The 17,925-nt window shown below is 40.8% G+C and overlaps 1 protein-coding gene and 1 long non-coding RNA gene across 12 annotated transcripts in view; one reads left to right on the forward strand and one right to left on the reverse strand.

Moving 5' to 3' along the window:
- LCORL (ligand dependent nuclear receptor corepressor like) overlaps window positions 1-17,925 on the forward strand; it is a 164,720-nt gene that overhangs the window by 118,675 nt on the left and 28,120 nt on the right. For 8 of the 11 annotated variants that reach the window (XM_075930673.1, XM_075930672.1, XM_006136998.4 and 5 more), the window contains one exon: window positions 11,964-12,054. In XM_075930673.1, coding sequence (XP_075786788.1) covers window positions 11,964-12,054 — 91 coding nt within the window. Of the gene's footprint in view, window positions 1-11,963; window positions 12,055-13,430; window positions 17,714-17,925 lie in introns of those variants that run through there. The other 3 variants (XM_075930676.1, XM_075930679.1, XM_075930680.1) reach the window with 3 other exon arrangements.
- LOC142829669 (uncharacterized) lies at window positions 7,944-10,346 on the reverse strand. Its single transcript, XR_012904357.1, has 4 exons — window positions 10,215-10,346; window positions 10,017-10,139; window positions 8,839-8,900; window positions 7,944-8,104 (listed from the first exon to the last, which is right to left on the reverse strand). It is a non-coding gene; the product is annotated as an uncharacterized LOC142829669 (long non-coding RNA).

The following is a 17,925-nucleotide window of genomic DNA, read 5'->3' on the forward strand; positions in this document are numbered from 1 at the left end:
CCTGCACCTAGTGCAAACAGCTGAAGTCACCCACAGGGGACTCTGGCAAAGGGCAAGACTCAATGGCCTCCTGTGCAGCATGCTTCTGGTGCATCACAATGGATACGGGGTGGAATGAAGCAACATAACTGTATCGGTTCTAATGAGGCTGGCAGGAATAAATTAAAAATGCACTGGCCCCTCTTAGACACCAAGAGGCCTTAGATGCCTTTGTGGACTTCCCCATCTGCATATGTAATCAGCTGTAAAAACAAAGAAAGAAGAAAGGAGATTGCTTGCAATGTCACTTACCATGAACTAGGATCCCAGTTTCTGTGTTGCCCAGGGAACCAGTGCATGATCATCTGGTTCATTGGTGACTCTTTCTTGAAGAAAAGAAATGGCACCATCATGCTTATGCTGTGGTGAACCTGGACTTCATTTGCAGGTGCATATCCAGCTTCATATCCTGTGGGACCTCTAATAGATTCCCCTCCAACAGATTGATTCAGGAACTGCAGAAAATTTCATGGATGCAGCTGCAGCTCAGTCCCTATAGATTCTCTTGCTAAGTAAAGCCAGACCTGACATGATCCAAATTGTTGGCAGTTCCCACCAGATCCAGTTGTGGATGAGACGACTGTCCCCTTGGATGCCATTATTCAGGGACACAGAGAAATAATACAGTTTGGCCTGATCCATTCCCTCTCATTCCCCGCCCTGATCCTTGGCATCGCCTGGCTGAACTTTTATGACCTCATTCACTGATGAGAACAGAAAGCCATCTTCTCAGCAGAATTCTGCTAACAGCACAGCCAAGACTAACAAACTGCAAATTCATCAGCCATAGCCCTGTTCCTTTTCATAAAACAGGATGATAGCATCCATCTCTGCATTGACTACCACGCCCTAAATCAGATAATTTGGTTCCATTACATTTTACTCCTGGTAGCCAAGTTGTTGGACTGAATGGGGGCTACCTGCATATTCACAAAATTTGATCTCCAGGGATCTTACAGTATCATCTGTATCAGAGGGGAGACTGCCTTTTGGATCCACTATGGCCACTTTTCAGAGAGGTGGCCATGTAAGTCTGTTTCAGTAAAAACAACGAGGAGTCCTGTGGTACTTCAAACACTAAGAAATTTTATTAGAGCATAAGCTTGTGTGGGCTGCAGATCACTTCAGATGCATGAAGTGGAATCTTCAGTTTGGAAGGGATTTATACATAGATGTGAACGTTACATCAGTGTTAATGAGGCTAATATGAGGCTTATTCAATCAGGGTGAATGTGACCCAATTCTAACAGTTGACAAGAAGATGAGAATAACTAAAGGGGAATCTTATTTTTTGTACTGAGCAAGCCATTCCCAGTCCCTAGTCAGACTAGGGATGTTAAATTTTAGAGTAATTAACTAATCTAATAATTGATAGGATTTCCATCGACTATTTGATTAGTCTGTAAGGACACCTGGCAGGGCTCTTGTACATTTCAAAAGCAGAATCGCAGCAGAAGTGGTGCTAGCGGAGACTGCTTCAGTCCCCGCTCACACCAGTTTCTGCTGTGCCTATACCTCCCCTGCAGAGACAGTGCTGGTGGGAACCAGCTTTTAAGCTGGCCACCCCTAGCACTGACTCCTGCTCTTTCCCTTCCCCTGTGTTTCCTCCATTGGATAGAGGCAGCAAGTGGGGGAAGCAACTAGTTGCATCACTAGTCAGCTATCCGATAAGCTTATGCTTGTCGACTAGTCGTTTACATCCCTAACTCATCCCTAGTGGTGTCAAATTTGCATATGCCTAAGCTGAAAAACATTAGGCAACAGGTCATGCCTACTGTGTAGTACAAAAGAGATGGTTTTCAACAGAACACCTCCACACAGATCCTGCTGAAAACTAGATCATTGGTTCGTTGGCAACAAATCTGATCACATTCAAGCTCCAGCTCCTTTCATCCTTTGAATTTCACTCTGTGTTTTAAGGGTACACAAACTGCGTAGTTTATTTCGAAATAGCTTATTTTGAAATTTGGCACCGTCTACACAGCACTTACTTCAAAATAAATTGCTATTCTGCTGAATTCCTTAATCCTCTTACAATGAGATTTATAGGAAGTCGGAGTGAGAAGCTTGTTATATCAAATTAATTTTTGAAATAACGGGTTTCTTGTGTAAACAGTGCATAGCATAATTTTGGGATAAAGGACGTTATTTCAAAGCAACTCTGCTGTGTTGGCGTACCCAAAGAGAATACGTTCCCTCAAAGCACCCTATCAACATGCCTATCAGTACAAGTACAGGGTCAGAAGGAATACATTGTTCATGAAGTACTCAACCTCATGCTAACACTTTTGAAGCAAGGATGCATACACCTGATATCTGAAGGACTCTCTCATTTTACATTCACAGAAAGATCCTTGAGGGTTTTGCCCAGGCTTTTCATGTCCATTGCAGAAACAAAAAAGGACAGTAGTAGGTATCCTTCCAAAGACTATCTCATTAGATTTTTGACTGCATAGCCTTCTGCTACCATCACAATCAGCTCATTCCACCTATTTCCATCTGAGCCCTCTCCACCAGAGCCATAGCAACATCTGTAGCTTACCTTCTCAAGGTCCCCCTTGAAGACATATGCGCTACAGCCACATGGGCTTCTGACCAAACTTTTGCAAAGCACTATGCGCTTTCTCGTGGACCTTTCTCTTCAACAAGGGTCTCCAAGGTCATGTTGTCTACAGATTACCTGCCAGAGCCAAACTCCCTGCCTCTAGTCACCTGCTGTGAAGCACCCACAGGGACATCTTTCTTTTGAAGAGGAGCTTGCTTACTTTTAGCAGTAACTGATGTTCTTCGAGATGAGAATCCCTGTGGGTGCTCCACTACCCTCCCTTCCCTCTACTTTGAAGACCTTTTTTCCATAGGCCAGGTTGTGGGTAGAGAAGGAACTGATGGGAGGATGGCCTACATATGCACAGTTGCACCATGTGGTGCTTGTGCGTCTTGCTGCTGCTAATGTGCAGCTCCCCCAGGCACTGCTTTGAAGATTCCAATCTGAGGCAGGTGGGTGGAGGATAGTTCAGTGGTTTGAGCATTGGCCTGCTAAACCCCAGGTTGTGAGTTCAGCCCTTGAGGGAGCCAATTAGGGATCTGGGGCAAATCTGTCAGGATGGTACTTGGTCCTGCTGTGAGGGCAGGGGACTAGACTTGATGACTCTCAAGGTCCCTTCCAGCTCTCTGAGATAGGTGTATCTCCACATGTTTTCAGGTGCTGGGATGCACTCACACCTGCTGTGGAGCACCCACAGGGATGCTCATCTCAAAGAATGTCAGTTACTGCTAAAGATGAGAGAACTTCCTCTTAACCTTTTCCACCAGTAAGGAACCCTCCACATCATTCAGTCTTGAATCTGTCTGCTCTTACTGAGCCTCCATCTGAACCATTAGCTTCATGTTCCATGTCTCAATCTGTGAAAGTTGAATTCTTTGGGATCATTACCTTTGAGAGAAGTATAGATGAATTGAGAGCCCTCGTGGAAGTTCTGTCATGCACTGTATATCCTAAGCACTGTACACCATGGCAACATCATAAATTCATTCCCAAATTGGTTTTTGGAGTTTCACATAAAACAATCTACATACCTGCATTTTTTCCTAAAACCACATGCATCTGGTAGTAAGGGTGGTGTTATTCCCTTGATGTACAATATGTTCATGAGACATTATGCTATAGTACACAACTCTGCCACTGACATCCTTTGGGACAATGGTCCTTCACTGTAGCTTGGCCACCTGCCTCGTTGCACCTTCCTCCTCCTTGAGTACTGTTCATCATTTACCCACGGTGGAGCGCACAGATACCAGCACTTAAAGAATAAGAAGGTGGTTTCTTGCATTATAACACCTGCCTTATAGTAATTTAGGTGTGTGGTCTTTATTCCACTACCCATCCTCCTTTCCCTGTGCTTTGGGCCTTACTTGGATTTGCTGAAGAGAAGAAATTGGTAATAAGCTTGGCCTACCTCTCCACTTATCTGCTTGGTTAGATGCACAAGGAGACCAAGAGTGTAAGTACAGGCCACTAGACCCTAAGGATGTTAAAGATTAGTTGACTATCCAATAAACAAATGCTTCTCAGATATTTGAGTCGAATACTTGCTTCCCTTCCTTCCCGCCCTTGCTGCCTCTATCAGATAGAGTCGGCAAAGGGAGGGGAAGAGGGTATACTTCAGAGTGGTAGTGGCAATTCCACAGAACCCGGGTCAGCTGAGGACTTACCAGCTGACCCTCACTGGAGACTCATGTACATTTCAAAGCTGGCACGTCGCATGCAGCCTGGGGCCAGCAGGAAGTCCCGCTGACTCTGGGCTCTACATGGGTACTTCTGCTTTGAAATGCAGAAGTACCCAAGAGCCCTTTTGCATTTCAGCGGGACTTCCTGCTGGCCCCAGGCTGCACGCAATGTGCCAGCTTTGAAATGCACGAGAGCCCCCACTGGGGCTCTTAAGCACTGCCACATTCCGCCTTTGAAATATATATCAACTAGTCGAAGGAAATTCCATTGACTGCTCAACTAACAAATTAATCAATACTAATAGTCTTATTAGATGCTGCTTTCAGAATTCTCCAAATCCGGGCACAAGGAGAACATGCATATTCCAGAGTGAATACGAATTCAGACCACATATCTTAAAGAATCTCCAATTACTGTATGACATGTAACCACCTCCTCTTCCACTCAAGCCATGCACAATGCTCTGTGTACACATGAGCAAATTTGACCACTCACTTGAGAGCTGCACCACAAATAGTCAACAAAGCATTTCTTTTGGAAGCCTTCATGGTCTTTCCATCAGACCTGATCAGATACTACCACTAACAATGGTCACCTACGGCTATGCCATCCAGTTTCCTTTCCACGCACCTCTCCCCTGCTTTTCACATTCCATCTTCAGGGACTTTTCTCTTGAGAATCATTTTCAAAAGAAATGGCCTTATTGCTTTGTTGGTATAGGTGAGGTGCATTAGGAGTACTGGGAAAAGAAGCTTCTACTCTTGATATTTTCTCAGTACAAAGAAGAAAGGGGGCCTTCATCTTGTTTTATTTGATCGCACCAAGTTCAAGTTTGGTTCATGGCTCTTAATTTGCAGGACATGTATTTACATATTTCCCACAGGAAGTACTTCAGATTAACATTAGGATTCAGTCATTACCATTACTAGGTGCTTCATATGCTCTATCATTTCAAGAGTATTCACCATGTGCCTGACAGTGGCACATGTAAGGAAACAACAATCTCTGAACAACTAGCTGATCAAGAACAGGCCCCAGAACATGACCAAGATAGCCCTAACTTGAATCATTACCATGTTGTCTCAGGGCTACTAATGAGCTACAAAAAGTCATCTCATTCCATCACAGAGAAGCTTTATAGGAGACCCTGCATGCCTCTGTCAACACGATCATATAAGCCAGAGCATAAATTCTGTTCCCTTTGATATTTCATACATGAAGTACTGAAATTTGTCTATTTTTTCATGAGCTATTACTCCTCAGTCTCACCATCTCAGGAGAATATTGCTCATAAGTCACCTACAGTGGGATTTATACTGACAGTTAAGAATATAGAACCAGAGTTATTTTAGGATAAATAACTGTTCTCCTTCAAGGAGTGTCCCTCTGGGTGCTTCACCTTTAGGTGTTTTGGCACCATAGCGCACCTGGCTGGAAGATTTCAGTAGCAGTGGCTTTGACAACTAGCTCGTACGTGCTCAAAAGTGCTATATGCACTAGGCGGCTAATGCACATGTGCGAGGTACGTTCTCAGTTCCTTCTCTGCCGCCACCTACGCCAGTTGGAACCCACACTGCGCACTTCAGATTTTTCTCTGAGACAGCTAGCCTTAGTTTTTTGTTTCTTTTGCTTACTTACCCTTTTTATTACTTTCTTACAACAATCTTACGATTTAAAAAAAAAAAGACTACTGTCTCCCTTAGACACGGAGACAAGTGCATGCTCTGCGCCTCACATGCCCCTTCAGGGGATTCCCCTCTCATGCGCTGAGGAGTTTTCTTTCCCTCAGCTTTTGCCTCAGCCTCCTCACATATGGCTGAGAGACTATTTTTCCTCACAAATTTGAACATTTTTTTCTCTCAATTTTTGCAGCGTTCTCCCAAGCGGGGACTCTGATTTTTAAATGCTCTTTTTTCCTCACGGGCTGTCATTCTTGCTGTCAGACTAGCACTCTCAGTGCATATACTGTCTGGACAAATAGAGCGCAGTTCACTATCATCAGTGAAAATTTGGCAGCCGGGGTTAGGAGAGCCAGAAGGTTTTCAGTTCAATCTGATCTCCCTCCAAAGCTCCATTGGACCCTGGTCACCATTCATCCCCGCTAATATCACCAGCGGCAGTGTCAGAACAAGGCAGTTCCCCCTGCCTCAGCTGCCAGCTCTGCCTCTGCGAAACAAAAGAGAGCACATGCAGCAGCAGACAGGGAATCCCCTTCAGACAAGAAAGAGCGATCCTTGAATCCTAATCCAGCTTTGTCCCCTGCTGGAGCTCCAGACAAGTGCATAGAGGGTCAGTGTTCACCCACAGTGCCTCGAGGGTCTAAGGATCTGGCCAGTGTGCCTGAACATGTTGATAAGCCCAAGCCTGTCACAGCTGAACAGCACAGGGCTACAACAGCATCGTCTATCTTACCGACACCGACCAGTGCTGTACATAAAAGCACCGCAGGGACCAGGGCGCTGTTACCACCTCCAGCATCCGTGCCATCCCCTCTGCTGGCAAAGCCAAAGCATACACTAGCACAATATTCTTTACCACCTGTGCGTCCCTTTTGACCTTATACATCCACGGATGATTCTATGATTTCTTCAGTGCCCGCGACACCCTTATTGGGCACTGATTCCTCCCCGCATTCTGAGGCTTTCTCCAGTCCATGTCTGGCACTTCCATTCCTCCATTCTCCGGTGAGGCAGATCAGGTCTCCATAATGACCTCAACTCCTCCTAGACACTCTATGCTGAGGTGCAAATTCCCTTGCTCACAAATGGCCTTACCACAGTGGCAACCTGAATATTGGCTACCACCACCTATGCCAATGCCCCCACATGGCCCTAGTGGGCACCTTACAGGGCTCTGTAGCTGTAGCAGCAGCAGCAGCATCTCCATGTTGCCCAGCTCCGGTCAAGGCCTACATCCACTGTATCCCTTGACATTTCAGAGGACCAGACAGATTTTGATGGGCCACTGAGTGACAAGGAATCCACTACCTCCTCTCACCTACTTACCCAGATCTCTCTTTCCTCCCCAGGGGACACACTCATGCCTTCGCAAGCTCTATCTGGGGATGATTTAAAGGTATTCCAAGACCTAAGAGGGTAGCTAAGGTCTTCGAGGTCTCAACCACACTGCCAGAGACCCAGCATAAACTTACAAGCATCCTCCATACCCCTCCATTCACAAAGCCTGCTATCCCCATGGAACCTCCCCTCATGGATCCAGCCAAGAAACTTTGGCAAACACCTGCCACTATTCACCCAGTGGGCAAGCAAGTGGATAGGAAATGTTACATCACTCCTCAGGATGCGAGTTTTTATTTTCACATCTGTTCCTCAACTCCATAGTAATTGAGGCAGTGAATCAAAGAAGCAAGCAAAACATTGCTAAATCTGCCCCTCCTGATAGAGTGAAAACGTTTGGATATTATGGGCAAACGGTCATACTTCTCTGCCTCCCTCCAGCTACATATTGCTAATTACACCACTATGCTGGCAAAATACACTCACCACATTTTTCAGCAAATTTCAGACTTTATTCAATTCCTCCCAGAGGAAAAAATAGAACAAATGAGAGCAAACACTAAGAAGGGTCTCTTGATAGCCAAAACAGCCCTCTAAGATGCTCTGGACTCAGCTGACACAGCTTCACAAGCTTTGGCCATCTCTGTGGTGATGGGAAGATCCTCCTGGCTCCACCTCTCTGGTTTCCCTAAGGAGGTCCAGACAAAGATGGAAGACTTTCCGTTCGAGAATCCGAAGCTCTTTGCTGATGGCTCAGTTGCTTCTTTACATTCCCTCAAAGACTCCAGGGCCACGCTTAGAACATTGGGCATCCAGGTTCCTGCACCAAAACGAAACAAAACAAATCTTACGTTCAAAGATACAGACTTTCCCTCTTTGGTCATTCTGAAAGACAATACAACCCTAGAAAGTGCCAGCGTCAGGCGAGAAGGTGACAGCCTGCCGACAAACCCACTCCATCTCAGTCCTCTAACTCTAGGCAAACATTTTGAAGGTCTGGTCAAGAACCATCAGATTTGTCTTCCCTCGCCTGAGCCTCTGATCACTCTAATATCCAATCACAGATTAACGCCATTTTACCATCAGTGGTGCCTCGTAACATCGGACGAATGGGTTCTGGATGTGATAAAGTTTGGATACTGCATCTCCCCTTCCTATCTCCTACCAAAACCCAATCACCCACTCCGTCCCTCTTCAGGGACCCATCTCACGAGACTGTTCTGTGTCAAGAGATCGAACACTTGCTCCATATCAATGCAGTGGAAAGGATTCCAGAATAATATCAAAACACCGGCTTCTACTCCAGATATTTCCCCTCAGAGAATTTAGGGGGCTGGAGACCCATTCTCGATCTCAGAGCTCTCAACAGATATGTGCTGTACCAGTGCTTCAAGATGGTTACCCTCTTCACCATCATACCCTCCCTTAACAAAAATGACTGGCTGGCAACTCTCAACCTTCAAGACGCGTACTTCCATGTGTCCATACATCCTGCGCACAGGAGGTACCTAAGATTCACAGCAGGGGGGCAACATTTCCAGTATACAGTACTACCTTTTGGCCTTTCCATGGTGCCGAGGTTTTTTTCTCAGGTCTTGGCAGTTGTGGCGGTCCACCTGTGAAGATAGGGAGTGTCAATCTACCCATATCAAGACTGAGTCATGTCCACTATGGTGCTGTTCCATGTACTTGGCCTATAAATCAACTTATCCAAATGCCAGCTCCAGCCAACCCAATTCCTAGAGTTTATAGGAGCTCAACTTGATTGTATCCTTACTCCATCAGAGGTTCCTTGCAATACTACATCTAGTATTCCAGCTTCACACCACAGCCCCACAACTTCCTGCTAGGGCATAACTCCAGCTACTAGGCCATATGAACAGTTGTCCCACAGGCCAGATTACAAATGAGGCCTCTACAACACTGGCTGAGCATAGCATACAGGGCTTGGATACACAGCCTTCACAAACTGGTCTCCCTTCCGAACCTGGTCAGACACTCCCTCCAATGGTAGTCACAAAGGCAAAATGTGTGCGCTGGGATCCCCTTCCACAGGCAAGCCCCCCATCGTTCACCATCAGCACAGACACATCCCAACAGGGATGGGGAACTCACCTGGGTACCCTCACCACACAAGTACAGTGGTCTCACACAGAGACTACGATGCACATCAATGTGCTCGAACTCCGAGTGGTATACTATGCCTGCCAGAATTTTGTGAACTGTATTTCCAACTCCACAGTGCAGATCTTTGCCAACACCCAAGCTGCAATGTTCTACATAAACAGGCAGGGAGGGGCGAAGTCCTACCCCCTCTGCAGAGAGGCAGTCCAGTTATGGACTTAGTGCAGTGCTCACAATATAATGTTAATTGCCTCACATCTCCCTGGCAAAGACAATATAACTGCAGACAATCTCAGCAGGAACTTCCCTGTAAACCATGAATGGGAGTTAGATCCCACCATCTTGCATAAGATCTTTACACAATGGGGTTTCACACAGATCAACTTGTTTGCCACCAATGCCAACAAAAAGTGTCCACACTACTGTTTGCATGTGGGCATTGGAACACAATCCCTAGGGGATGCGTTCATGATACACTGAGGGACAGCCCTACTATACGCTTTCCCCCCATACCGCTTCTCCATCAAGTAGTCACCAAGGTGCGCTTAGACAATGCCAATGTCATTCTGATAGCACCAGACTAGCTGAGACAAACATTGTATACCTACCTACTGCAAATATCAGCCTATTGCCCACGGCATCTCCCATGGCTTCCCCATCTCCTCATTCAATGTCATGGTCGCCTTCAGCATCCTCATCTGCACACCCTGATCCTTGAATGGCTCACTTCTCTAGAAACAGAATGCACAGATGAAGTCCAACAGATCCTCCTTAGCAGTCAGAAAACATTCACTCTCAAAACTTACCTGTACAAGTGGCGCTGATTCTCCACCTGGTCTCATCTCCACCATCTTGACCCATCTTCCGCTCCATTCCCTACAACCCTGCAATACATAATGGAACTAAAACACTCAGGACTTTCCCTCAGTTCACTGAAGGTCCACCTCTCCGCCATAACCACTTTACATCAGCAAATAGACAGCAAGTCGCTATTTACACATCCCACAACCAAAAAGTTTCTCAAGGATTTGCAGAACATCTATCCATGAATCAAACCTCCAGCTCCCGCCTGAGACCTCAGTTTGGTTCTGACCGCCTTAACTTGTAAACAGTTGATCCTATGACGACCTGCTCTATGCGTCACCTTTCTGTGAAGGTGGCTCTACTAGTGGCAAAAACATCTGCCAGGAGAGCTGCAATTTTGCTAACTCACCTTTCTCCACCTTCCACAAGAACAAGGTAGTCCTACAAGGTAGGTTCCTGCATAAGGTGCCCTCTCCTTTCCACTGTAATGAACCTGTTAACTTACCAGTCTTTTCCCCCAAACTTCATGCCAACGAAACACAGGCCACACTCCACACCCTTGATTTACGGAGGGCCATTGCATTTTACCTGGAAAGAACCAAAGAAATTTGGAAAACCAACAGGCTATTCGTGTCAACCACTGAACAATCCCAGCAACTCCCCAGAGGATCTCTTCCCAAAGGATCTCAAAATGGATAGTAGAATGCATAAGAATAGCATATTCAACCTTTGCTAAAGGACCACCTGCACAACTTTCTGCACATTCGACCAGGACCATGGCAACATCAACAGCCTATCCGAAGCTCCCACCTCCAGTGGATAGACTGCTTATAATCACCTAACGTGGAGCACCCACAGGGACACTCCTCAAAGAAAAGAGGGTTACTCACCGTCTGCAGTAACTGCCGTTCTTCAAGATGGGTGTCCCTGTGGGTGCTCCACCACCCACCCTTCCTCTCCTCTGCTTCAGTTATTTCCATACTTTCTGGAGCAGAGAAAGAACTGAGGAGATTGTACCTTGTGCATGTACATTGGGCACCTAGCATGTGTAGCGCTTTTGCATACGTGCGAGCTAGCTGTCAAAGCCATTGCTACTAAAATCTCCTGGCCAGGCATGCTGTGGCACCAAAACACCTAAGGTAGAGCACCCACAGGGACACCCATCTCGAAGAATGTCAGTTATTGCAGAGGGTGAGTAACCCTCTCTTCTTTGACTTTTCTCCCTCTTCTTCCTCCCCCCCCCCCCCCCCCCAGGCCACACACAGATGCTGTTTCTAACATATATCTTTGGTCAATTTTCATCATTTGGGATCCTGGTCTTACTAGTATATCACTGATCTACTATTTGCTCAAGCCCAAACTCATATTAATAGTGTGTGTTCAGATTTATGACCCACATTTCAAACCATTATTGCTAATGGTTTTTTGGACTGTTGGAATAGCAAATGTAATTCTTAGAATATATCTCAGGAAGAAATAAGGGATGAGAAGTCTATATGAAACTCTGATATCTATTTTTAAGCCCCCGATTCCTTTGTGATCAATAAGCCCACTCTTTACTTTGACTAATTTAAAAAAAATTGTTTAACATTTTACGAATTAATTTAGCTCCTCAGCATTTCACACTGTTAATGTGGAACCAAATGTCAGAAATTATACAGCATAGGCTATCTATTAAGTTGTGCTAGGTATATAAAAATTTAGTAACAATTCAAAAAAATCCTTAAAGTATTGTGATTATTTTATTATAGGGGATGGAGTGCTAGATCTCTCTACAAAGAAAAGCGCAAGGCTGGAAGAGTCAACATATGATCCATCATCTTCTGAAAATTCAGTGTCTGGGTAAGCAGCATTTGAATTTAGTTATTGAAAAAGGAAACACTGAAAAAAACTCTATGAAATCAGATAATTTTTATAACATACTTGTTTAGTATGTATTGACACACAATTCAGTTTATATTTTGATTTTTTCAAGAGTTTCACTCATAAGTGTGTGTCTATGTATATATCATTTGTTTCATTGTCTTTTTTTTCTTTCTGTTAAAGAAAAGTTATCAGAACAATCACCAAACTTTAGTTCATGTTACTAAAAATGAACTGAAACTTAACTACATTATACAATAGACTAGGATAGTAGAAGAAATTTAAATTTATTCTTCAAGGTTTTATTTAGGAAACTTCCATTTTGCACAAAAATATAACACCCAGATTAATTTGTTCATGTCATCTAAAGGATATTTATGAAATATAAGCGGGCTATTTTATCTTTAATATTAAGGAGAGAGCACTCCTAATTGTTATGTTTTTATCATGGTTTTGCCTGTGGTGTGTGGTGGCAAACTGCTAAATATGTCCATTCAGCATTAAAAGCTAAAAATGTTGCTTCATGTGCTGAAAGCTACCATTACATTAACTGAAACAAAAATAGTGAAATACATTGTTCTGTTGGATTTTGTTATAATTTTGGCATTCTCCCATCCACTAGTCATAGCAGAACCCTTTTTGTCACCTGTACATCTTACAAAATAATTTTGTTCCAAACAATATAATTAGCTTTATTTGTTGCATTGTTTGAAATTATATTCTGTTAATTTATTGATATGAACAAGTTTTAAAACTAGGATTTATCATTTGAAAAATATAAACAGTGATTACAATTTTCAAAACTGAGTTGTATATTGACAAAATGGGACTTAACAGTTAATTGCAGCACTTTTCCTTATGGAATTATAAAACTTAGTCTTGAAATCTGGGGGTTTTGTGTTAGAAATGTACCAATTGCTGCAAATTTTCTATAAGGGGTTGACTCTTTTATTACTTGTTTAGCGGTAACGTCACGTTTCTACTAACAAAATCTCATTTAGGATTTTGGTATTTAATGGACTGTTAATTGCATAACAAATTATAAGTGTTGCTCTGCAAGCATGTATCAAAGGGAATATAGAAAACACATGAGAATATTATCAGATACTGAGCTAGGATTTAAAGTTCTTGGAAGGGCTGCTGTAGAAGCCATCGTATGATTTTGACACGTCCTACCAGAACTGTAGCATTTTACTATCATAATCAGTAACTACCACATCTCAAAGACTTAAAGTATCAGAAGCAGTGATGTTACCTAAGCAAGGAGTATAATAAAGGAGTGGACCCTTCCCTTCCATAGCTGTGTGAGAGTCTCTCATGCATCAGTTTACCATCGTTTCATTCCATCCATCCAGGAGACTACACAGACACAGAGAGGACTATGTGGAAAGAAGTGCTGAGTTTGCAGATGGTTTGCTCTCAAAAGCTTTGAAAGACATTCAGTCTGGAGCACTGGACATAAATAAAGCAGGCATACTTTATGGCATACCTCAAAAAACTTTACTTCTCCACTTAGAAGCCTTACCAGCAGGAAAGCCTGCATTTTTTAAAAACAAAACTCGAGATTTCAATGATAGTTATTCATTTAAAGACAGAAAAGAAACTTGTGCAGTGCTGCAAAAAGTAGCTTTGTGGGCAAGAGCTCAAGCAGAGCGCACAGAAAAAAGTAAACTCAGTCTACTTGAAACCTCAGAATTAAAATTCCCAACAGCTTCCAGTTACCTCCATCAGTTAACTCTACAGAAAATGGTCACTCAGTTTAAAGAAAAAAGTGAAAGTCTACAATGCGAAACTTCAAATCCTACTGTACAGTTAAAAATTCCTCAGCTAAGAATAAGTTCTGCATCCAAACCACAATCTGATAATGCTGGTCTTCTGGATGTCATGTACCATGTTTCCAAAACATCCTCAGTCTTAGAAGGATCTGCTCTTCAAAAATTGAAAAATATACTCCCTAAACAGAACAAAATTGAATGTTCTGGACCTTTAACTCACTCAAGTGTTGACTCCTACTTTCTGCATGGGGACCTCTCTCCTTTGTGTCTTAATGTTAAGAATGGAACAGTTGATGGAACCTCTGAAAATACTGAAGATAGTTTGGATCGCAAAGACAATAAACAACCAAGGAAAAAACGTGGCCGCTATCGACAATATGATCATGAAATAATGGAAGAAGCTATTGCTATGGTAATGAGTGGGAAAATGAGTGTTTCCAAAGCACAAGGAATTTATGGGGTACCTCACAGCACTTTAGAATACAAAGTTAAAGAAAGATCTGGAACACTGAAGACTCCGCCGAAGAAGAAACTTCGATTACCAGACACTGGGTTATTTAATGTGACAGATTCAGGGACTGGCAGTTGCAAAAACAGCAACAAGCCCGTATAGATTAATTGTTAGCAAATTGTTTGGGGTGTGTGTGTTTGTCTGTCTGTGTGTGTGTATGTGTATATATATATATATATATATATATATACACACACACACAAACACACACACGAAAAATACATATGCTCACTAACAGAAAACATGAAATTATACAGTTCAAAAAACACATACATGCCTTTTTGAAAAATAGTTTTATTCAGGGTTTTCACTGTGGACAGAATTATAAAGTTCTCCCTTAATTCTGATAGTGTGTATTTAATAAAATCCTTGTATAAATAGGTGAAAAGATTCAGGTTTTCTTTAGTAGTCAATAGCATAAAATGTTTTTTGGGGAAAAAGTATTTGTCATGTGAAGCATTATTTTTAATTGGTAAAAGAACCATTCTAGCCATTGAATAAACCATCTTTTGAAAATACATGACCCATGATTTGCAAACTTCTATACTTCACAGAGTACTTGCAATAGTTTGTAAGTAATTCAGAATACACAACTCAAGGGATTATTTTTCTTTTACAAAGTTAGTTCCTTGCCAAGAAAATGGATGTGTGAAGTATTAGTAGAAGGTAGTACATTATGCGGAAGAAGGAAAAAAAAGACATCATAACTAGATTTCCAATACAACTAGAAAAAACCAAAACATGTCATTAATAAAAATGTGTGTTAGCAGACATAAAACTGCATTTTTATTATTTTAAAAAAGAACTTTGTTGTTCGTTTAGCAAGAAATTGGTGTTTACAAAATATACATTTATGAAAACTGACAAATTACTGTAGCTATAGAATTGTTAAATATGAAATAAGATGGAATACTAAGTATAAAATAATTTAAACAACATAATTTTCCTTTTTCGTTTGGAAAATAAGAACTTTTTAAGGTTTAAGAGGAAAGTTGGAATGCAACTTAGAGCATGTTCATAATGTGCACAGAATGAGCTTGAGAATGGATATTACACGTGCTGATTAGTTAATGTTATGACTACTTAAAATTCATTTAAGGATTGTCACTCCTTATATTGAAAAAAAAACTAACTCACTGTAACTGTAACATATTTGCTGCTGTGACATTTCAAACCTTTTCAGTTTATCAAAATGAATATCAAGTTTTCATTTTGGTGGGCCGATATATTATCATTTTGCTAATAACCAAATTTGCAGTTCAGGGTCTTGATAGAATCACAAATATTAAACAGTGAAACTGTTTTGAACTTTCAGTAGTATAAATTCTTTATAAATTTGGTAGTTAGAAGCTAGACAGCAGTTCATTTTAAATGTGATTTTTAATAGAATCTGAGAGACCAGTAGTTTTCAGATTGCAGTTTTTAAATTAATTTTCAATTATTTACATTGGGTTTTATAGAACATGTAATTTTGGTGGTGTAATGTCATAAAGCATTTGTCTACATTAGAATGAGGGCTTGCTTTATACATTCAAAATTTCAACATCTGTGCCCCTTTTCCAGTTAAAAATTTGGTTTAGATTGTTTTTCTAAATCAATTCACACACATTTAGAAACACTTGTTTTTTCACTTTGGGTAAATTTTCTCAGTCACAGACATTATCAGACTTGTTTTCTGCTTAAAGTTGCCAGTATGTAGGAGAATTATCCTGTGTGGATATAAGACTTTATTACATGTATAGGTCCACATCATGTGATTGACTTTGAAAATAAACTTGCCATTGAGCTCAGTGGGGAATTCCTCTTTAAAATTAATGGTAAAGTCTATCTCTTGGGTGTTAACATTATTTCAGGTAAATACTTACATATTAAAATAAATTAAATCCATAAGAATTTAAGTGAAACTGCACAACCACCAACATATCAATTTTGTGGTCTCTTAGATCTATAGTGTACCCTCTTCAACTATTAAGGCTTACTTTCATATTTGAAAAGGAATCCTTCTGTAAAAATAATTATACCCAATAACAAAGTAGGATACATAAAAGCAGGTGTCATGGTCATCGTTGATTTTAAAGAATTAAGCCATATTTTGTGAAGGTCACAAAGATGAATTTGTTAATGTATCCTCCTCAATGGAAAACACAATTAATAGTACTTAAAAGTTTCAAAATCTCTCTTTATACAGAATTTTATTTACAAAAGTTTTGAGGGCATCAATGCATTGCCTAATATTTATACCACACTGAAGTTTTTTATTCCTCAGACAATATTATAAATTCAGTCAGACGTTTATATTGAAAGCAAATTACAGTACACTTTTTATATTATTTAAAAGATGACCTGACCAAAAAATTGACAGGATTCATAAAATCAGGGATCATTTTATTATTGACTTAACAGTGATCAGTAGTTTTGTATGTAATATTATAATTAATTTTCAGCATTTTAGTACTTGTATTTATTTATTTTTTTGGTCAGAAATAGTATATTGAAATATTTTTTGATAGTTTTTAGATGATGCTCAGTCTGTAAGTGTTTAAAAAGAAACAGAATTACTTCTAATTATTAGGCTAACCTTTGATTACACAACTAAGGAAAGACAGGGAAATGTGTAAGTCCCCTTTCCCTAACTCCAGTGTATTCTATTTAAATGTCATTTAAGTTGTACCTTTGAACTGTTTATAAATTCAGTTACCAGTCACTACTTCGTAATTGACCATTTCTGAAAATTCATGTTTCAGCAGACTTTTAAATGAAGGCGAAAGCAAGCCCTACATGCTTTCTACTTATTTGAATGTTTCTCAAGTATTTTATATTAAAAAACAGTGCCTCTGTTTTTAGAACTACTGCTCAGTAAAGTTGTTTAAACCATTTCTGGTAGCTAATGACAATTTTATATTAAATTGTATATTAACTTTAGTGAGACTGATTTTTTTAGTTGTTTACAGTACAAATACTTGTATTTGTTTTTTAATTGCAGTATTTCCATTGTCGCAGTAATTTAGTAAAACTCTGTGGCTGCCTTGATTTTTGACAGATTTTGTTAATAACTGATTTTTAGGCAATTAGTTATATTTATGCATAAATCAATTGCACTATAATTCATGAATTATTTATTACAATATTTTCTAATGAATTCCATGTATTTGTCTTGTGTTGTAAATGTACTGTAATTCTGTTTCCTCTTTGTGTTGTTATATTCCTAAATCTGATTGTATGAATTTTAATTGTTTAGTTAACGTGTTTCTACGTTGTAATTTGTAGTAAAGCACTTCAATGCTTTTGCACATAAATTTACAACACTGATGTGTGATTGATTTTGCTCATTCAGTAAAACAAAAAAATACTGCATACTGGCTCATTTGACTTACTCCGTAAGCACAAATTTACTATTGATACAGTAAGTTCATGATAGAACTTGCTTTTAACAGTTACTTTTACAATGAACTTATTTATAAAGCAAAATTAATTGCCACAAGGAAGACTGGTTCTCAAAATATGGTGGTCCGCAAATAAATTAGGCAAACTTCAAAAAAATTAAATGTTTTAAACTTTAGGGGA

The sequence above is a fragment of the Pelodiscus sinensis genome, chromosome 5 (assembly GCF_049634645.1).
Source record: "Pelodiscus sinensis isolate JC-2024 chromosome 5, ASM4963464v1, whole genome shotgun sequence".
In the NCBI taxonomy this organism is placed as follows: domain Eukaryota; kingdom Metazoa; phylum Chordata; order Testudines; family Trionychidae; genus Pelodiscus; species Pelodiscus sinensis.